General features: G+C 33.7%; 1 protein-coding gene across 1 annotated transcript in view; it reads right to left on the reverse strand.

Moving 5' to 3' along the window:
* Window positions 1-5258: 5258 nt before the first annotated feature.
* The window catches only part of LOC111378738, a 13020-nt gene continuing 10631 nt past the window's right edge, over window positions 5259-7647 (reverse strand). Inside the window, exon 3 of the mRNA XM_023001972.1 lies at window positions 5259-5857. Coding sequence (XP_022857740.1) covers window positions 5496-5857 — 362 coding nt within the window. The 3' untranslated portion in view covers window positions 5259-5495. The remainder of the gene's footprint in view (window positions 5858-7647) is intronic.

Consider the following 7647-nt stretch of genomic DNA (forward strand, 5'->3'; position numbering starts at 1 on the left):
TGCGCAGAATTTTCAGTGGCAATAGGACAATCCCTACTCCAACACATAATTTGGGGTGGAGGAATCATCCAAATTTCTCATGGGCTGATAATCGAGGTCAAAGAGAAAATTTTCAAACTATACCACAGAGATTCCAACAACAACCAAGAAAGCTATCAGTTCAAGATTTATTGGGACAGTACATGGCTAAAACTAAAACTATACTTCAGAACCAAAATGTTGCAATTAAAAATTTGGAAACTCAGATAGGTTAGATGGCAGCTGCATTAGCAAAAGAGCACATAGTACTGTGCCAAGTGATACAGAAAAATTCAAGAAAGCAAGTATGAGCAGTTGAAGCTGTGAATTATGCAATTATCGAGACACCATCAATCAAGCCTGCTACCCCTGTTCTAACTTATGTACCGCCTATCCCATTCTTTAAAGGCTACAGAGACAACCTAAAAAGGAACAAGTTCGGGCTATTACAATGAAGAGCCAAGCTCAACTGCCAAAAATTTGTGTAAAAAAGAAAGGGATCCAAAAGAATCAAGTACCAACCACAAGCAAGGAACAAGTGGATCAGTCTAAAAAATTACCAAATGTTAATCAAGAAGAACAGTTAGAGAAACCACAAGTTAAGGCAACCATTCCATCAATAAACGCACAACTCCAATTTCACTTCCTCAAAGGTAGCAAAATAAAAAATTGGACAAACAATTCAAGAATTTCTTGAACGCCTTTAGACAACTTCACATCAACATTCCTCTCACTAACGTCATTCTACAAATTCCAAATTATGCTAAATTTTTGAAGGAGATGCTAACCAAGAAGAAAAAGCTACCAAAAGATAAAACAGTAGCATTAACTGAAGAGTTAGCGCAATATTAAAGATCCAGTGAGTTTCATTGTACCTAACTCTATCAAAAATTCACATAATTTAAATGCTTTAATTGATTCTGGAGCAAGTATTAATTTGATGCCACTATATATCTACAGAAAATTCGGATTGGATGATCCAAAAACAACATCAATAATCGCTGATAAGACACTTAAAATATCCTTATGGAGTGGTGGAGGATATGCCCATCAAAGTTGGAGATAAATTATTTCTTATCGATTTCATAATTCTTGATATAGATACACGACACATGCCGTTAATTTTAGGGAGACCATTTTAATCAACTGCACAAGCATTAATGGATTTTGGAAAAGAGGAAATAATCTTAAGGATGGAAGAAAAACAACAAAATTTCACCATGAATGTTCCACTCAAGCAACCACCAAACGTTGAGAAGTGCAAAAAGATAGACCACTAGAGAAGTCACAAGAACAAGGAGGATGGTGGAATAGTTGGGCGGGACAATAATGAAAATCTTGTAATCTGAAAGCTCAATGATGAATTGAAGAATAATTCAATCGGTGCATGGATGAAAACTCTCTTTTCAAGCCACCATAAATAGTCAAAACAACAAAGTCGAGCTAAAGAATATAAACAAGCGATTGTTGGGAGGCAACCCAATCTTTTTTCATTTTATTTATTCATTTTGTATGCATTAGATAGAATTTTTCATGTTTTGTGGGTTTAAAGTAGTTTAGGCACCTTCATCCATACATTTAGATAGTTGGTTATGTACATAGTTCATATAAGTTCACGGTAGTGCTTACATTAAGTTTTGAGAGTTCAATAGAGGAAATAGATGATAGGGGAAATAGATGGTTTTGTGTGAATTATAAGTCATAGAGTTGGTCAGTAAATTATGGATGAATTATGTGCTAAGTTAAATTATGCTTAGTCATCTGAAACTAGATATTTATAAGCACTAGATTTATGTTTTGCATTATGAAGAAAAAATTAATTCATATTGATAAGTCGGTGAAAATTAATGGACCTTAGATGCTTAACCTGAACACCCACTATGTTATACATTCGTAAACTAATTTTAGGATAGTTTTGGGATGATTGAGCTGTTGTGGAGAGACATAGAGATAAATGTGAATTCCATATGTGATATGTTTTGTGAGGATTGACAAACAAATAAGATGAAATTAGGTTAAGATCTTAAGTTGGAAGTCGATTTTTTGAGAATAAGTGCTTAATAAGGGGCATTGCACTAATCATTGCATAAAAAAAGAGGAAAAAAAGTGTTATCTTATTGTAAAGCTTCTCTTCATAGTCTTTATGACTCGAGTGATTAAATCTGCAATGGCATCTAAAAACCTGATGCTCTATAATTATCTAACTTGGGAGTCATTGACTGAAAGCTCACTACAAGGGTCATCTAAAAAGCTTAATGGGAAGAATTTTACACAAAAGATGAGAATTTTTTTTTTTTTTTAAGAAAAAGTTAAATATATAAATGTGTATAAAAAAAATATTGATATGTGCCTTGATTAAGTCCCAAACATTTATTGGAGATAATTAGACTTTGACAAAGCATCGTTTGATTAGTTGATTCTTAGAAGTTGAAGAAATAAAAATAAGAAGAATTCCCGTTTGTCCATATGTTGATCTGCAATTAATAAAATCGAACCAAACTAGAGAGACTGAGGATTAGTATTTTATTAAATTTCAATCTTAGATCACACCTTGGAAAGGAGTAGAAAGAATAAAGTTTTGAACTGTGCATCTTACGAATGACGAAAGGAAATATTCGATCATAGAGAATCGAGAAGTGAATCAATCTATAACTTTGTGATACTTTACATAAATCTTCACACACACGTGCCAATTTTGCATTGGATAGGTGGAAATTAATTTAACATTGTGATTTTGAAATACTTTATAGTTTCAATTCTAAAAATCTAATCATGAGGCTAAAAGTATATTATCCAACCAAGTTATTTGTGAAAATTTTGTGCCGTTGAGCTTTACTTTGTTTGACGACAAACAATTGTTCAAGTTTGGAGGTGTTTGATAAGTGTATTCATTACACTTATCCAAGTCATTAAGCTAGAGCAAGTGGAATGAAAACAGGAGATTGATTAGCTATAATAGCTGCAAACAAATCTTGTGATGGCGGGATTTTCGGCGAATCGTCTTCTCCACTCTTATAGTTTCTCTTCTTAAAGCTAACTATAAGACAATACTTCGATCGCAGGTGAAGGTGGGGGATGTGCTTCTTCCTGGCTTCTGTAATTTTCACATAAATGTTGTAATAAGTCGACCTAACTAAGAGTTACCCTCTGGACATGAGAGAAGAGAAGGTTCGTGAAACAATCTCCTACGACTCTCGGGTCAGGGTCTTTGGGCAAAACACCTCGAGATGCAAGATTTTTGTAATTAGTATTATTTTAAATGAATTGGGGCTTAATTTTGTATATATTTTGTTTATTAGTTGCATCTCAATGAAAACGATGGAAGTTGACAAAATAAGCGAAAAATTGGCCAAAATGGACGAAGTCCTAAGTTTGGGGACTAAATTGCATGTGTTAATAGTTGATTAAGATCCAATATCGATGAATGGAGAAGGTGTGGCCTCAATTGGATGGAATTGAAAGCTAAAGGACCAAGAAGACATCAAAAAGAGCTCAAACGGATAAGACCAAAGTATAGGGATCAAAGTGCAACAAATGAAAAATTTTATAACCACGCACAGGCTTAAAGTGGCACAAGTGGAGGACCGTGTAATGCTCTTACTGAGAGTAAATCCAACATACGGAGTTCACGAGGAAATGTATGTTGTTCGCGGAGGGCAAATTTAGGGTCAAACGACCCAGACTCCGTTTTCAAATTAAATTCTTATGGAAACCAAATTTAATCTACTATTTAAACGAGAGTAGACGGCTAGAAAAAGGAAGAACATTAATATACATATTTTTCACCACAAGGAGGAGACTAGCACGAGATTCTAAGGCGATTAAGATGAAAGATTGGAGATTCAAGATTAACGAAGAAGAAATTGATTTTTCACTTTGAAATCATTGTTTTCAATTTTGAGTGATATTTTTTCAATTCTTTTTGTGTGATTTGTTAAACAATGTGCTAGGCTAATTAATTTCATGTATTGGATGAAGATAAAGCCTTTTATTATTTTTTTTTAATTAAAGACACGTGGTTTAGTTGAATTCTTACAATTTTTTATTAATCTTGCATGTCAAATTTTATTATTTGATTGTTTGATTACCAATTGAATATATAGTTAATTGTTGTAGTGCTAGAAGCTCACAATAGATTTAGAATACTAAATGATTAACATGCATGCAATAAATATTAGGAATAATAAGATAATTGTTAAAGTGAATTCATTTTATTCATCCGAATTCAGACTAGGTATAGATTTGGATCGTGACTAGGATATATTTAATTTGTCTTGAAAATGAAAATTAATTACAACAAAATGATCGATTATCAAAAATTCAAAAATGAAACTAACTACATAGTTGAGAATTAGAATAGATAAAAGTAAGTGAATTTGTAATCCACGTACCATAACATACGAAATTTGAATTTTACAAGCTTCCACAGATTAAATCAGAATAATTAAAACTCACAAATCAATTTTGTTTGCCCACTTTGAATTTATTTAAAGACTAGTACACTCGATTGAATTTTATTTCTTGTCGGACATACACGTTACTTATGACGTATTATTTGTTTATGATCATGCATGCTTACAGGTTTCGCACGAACATTTCATATTACTCAAATTGAATCACATGTTTCTCTATCAGCAAGCCCTTCTCAAAAAGCTTCGATGCTCCATAATTAAGGTAACTTTGTCAAAAACAAAAGGATTATACCATTTGTACAATGATTTTTTACAATGTTATATGTGTCAAAAATAATTGGTTGGAAAAATAAATTATTTTTTAAATAGTTAAATGATAACATGCCACGTGACGTGTTGTAAACAATGTTGTAAAAAAGATTATACACGAAACATGATTGAAAACACAAACCTATACCTTCAAAGGGATTTGCTATGAGTACATTATGAACATAATGCATACATGGTACCCCCCTATTGGCCCGGCGCCCCCTATTGTGTGCATTATGGTGTCCATAATGTACACCAAGAATTATTCACATTCAAATGGTTTATTGCTCATCAAAATGCAGAATGAGTTTTGCACAAAGTCAGCTTTGGTTTTGAACCAAATAATTATGCATTATGTACACTTGCAAATCAAATGCACTTTTCCAGTTATGCTCAGTCAATTTGACATTCGCAACACTTTTTTATTGACAACCAACCAGTCATCAGTTTTTTGGTAATAACTCTTTGGAAAATCTCTGAGGGTGTGCCAAGCTGACCTTAAAAGAGAAATTACCCATCTAAAAGCAAATCGAAATGACCTTTTATAAAGAGAGACTATCCACTTCAGAAATGGGAAAAAAAGCAGTATGTTCCATGCATAACTAAACAACTTCCAATTCAGAATAAAGACTAACAACACTGGAAAAAAAGATGCCAAATATTTATGTCTTAGTTTTAATTGGAATGCTTGTTGTACTCCCTGCTGCTCTTAATTGTGACCACCTTCTTGATCTCAAAACCTTCTTGTCTTAGTTTCTACTTGGAATGCTTGTTGTAATCCCTTCTGCTCTCAATTGTGACCTTCTTCTTGATCTCAAAAGTAACCTTGTCCAGATCAGAAACAGTGGCTAGATGCCCATAAAAGATTCTCATTTTCTCTCCAGTTGTCACATCCAATTTTACAAGGTTTTGATTGTTATCATCTTCCTTGTTAAACGTCGAGGAGGACTGCACACGGGCCCAATCTTTTCGCCCTCGGTTCTGTTTTTCAAAATGTTCTGCCAGCCGCAACGCTTCCTTAAGACCTGAAGCATCACCAGGGAACTTCACCACATGAATGCCCAAATGGCCTTCCCTTGAAAACAAGGACATTGACTTGCCAGTACTAAATCCAAGATCTGAAAACCAAGAATCACATAAGAGGATAAATGAGTGTTGAACATTACTGCTACAAAGAATGGAACACAAAAATTATCAGTCTCACTAGTAAATGGCAGATTTTATGGAGAAATCCTAAAATCTCTTTCATAATTGTGGTACAATTACAGAAAGTGGCTTCCACCATTCTCTCTACAATTCTGCTCAGTCAGCTAAAACTAGAGCCTAGTTACCATCGGAGAAACTGTGCATGACGAAAGAATAAATTGCAAAAGGTTTGAAAAAAGCCAAAATACAATAGTTACCTACTTTCAAAGATAGTAACAGCCCATCGTCATCACATTGAACATGACACAGAAAGGGAGGAAGGCAATTAAAATAGAAAACACCGAACAAATTACCAAGAGTATACTAAAATATTGCCCAGAGGCAATCTCACCATGAAGAAACTAAAACTATAGATTCCAGTTGCAAGTAGTTTGACACTCAACAAGTCAAAGTCAGATTGACTAGTGGCCACATATCAATATTATAAAAGGAAAAGAACATCCAGGAATATCACCTCCAACTACTAGAATAAGGAATTTTTATCTTTTCGATAGTCCCGGCCCAAGAATATCCACCGTTAATGAGTAGAAAAAGACAAATAATATCTACTCTCCTCTAGACCATGTGATTTATGCCCTATCAAGACTAACAAATTTAAATGATATTTATAAGTCTCAGGACGGAACTTTGGTAGAGTTTAGTGCTGGGAAAAAATAGCTCACACTCACATCCTGAAGCACTATTACCAAAAGGGAGAAAATTGCACAAGCTAGACTTGGAGAATACCATCAAACACAGTTTGAGACTCCGTAAATAACATGAAAGTTTTGGAACTTCATTTGAGGGCTTCTTTTTTGGAACATGTGAAATACTCATTTTCTTGTCTTCTATCCTATTCCAAATTTACCAAAGGGCCTTCCTGAAATTGAACGATACATTTTTATCTGATTAACAAGGGTTCTTACACAAATGGTATGTATTAGAACAACAATAAGAGGAATGACCCCCTATCTTTGGTCAATTTGCTGCACAACTTGCCATTTTATCCAATCTCATAACTATATACACCTAATAAATAAAAAGCTAACTAATCATAACCAAAAGAAACCAAAATAAAGCAAGCACACAATTATAATTACCAAATCTTCTACATATATGTAGTAGAATACACAACTGAAGGCAACTGTAAGTAGAAACACAAATCATACATTTTGCGACAAACTATTCACCCCAGTTTAATTTGCACAAAAATATTTTACAATTCACAAAATTGAGAATACATGGGTAGAATTGTCAAGTAGAGAATGGTCAGTTATCACAGAGATTTGAGAACCAATTGCACTGTCAGTGACGCCAATTTAGGAGATGATTCATGTGCAAATCGGAAAACGTACTCTGAATCTTTCTTTTGTTTAATTATTTGTATTTATAGGTGTGCTATATTTGGTTTGGACAGTTAGTCATTTTTTATTTTTATTTTTTTTTCAAGTTTTATCCTGGGGCTATAGCCCTAACAAGGGTACATCCACAGCTATATCTTTCCCAATTCAAATGCATATCACAATATTGGAAGTCATAGAGCCTTGTAAATCCAGATTAATACACAACCTAGCTCGACTTAAAAGTTAATTAAATTAGAGGCCTAAATGAATTTCACCAAAGGGTACTGCAAGTCATCATATTATATGGCAGGTCATTTAACAGTGCTCTTACATTACCTTATACCGTCAAACCTGAACTTAAAAACCCTGCACTAAAAGTT

The sequence above is a fragment of the Olea europaea genome, unplaced genomic scaffold, assembly GCF_002742605.1.
Source record: "Olea europaea var. sylvestris unplaced genomic scaffold, O_europaea_v1 scaffold1863, whole genome shotgun sequence".
In the NCBI taxonomy this organism is placed as follows: domain Eukaryota; kingdom Viridiplantae; phylum Streptophyta; class Magnoliopsida; order Lamiales; family Oleaceae; genus Olea; species Olea europaea.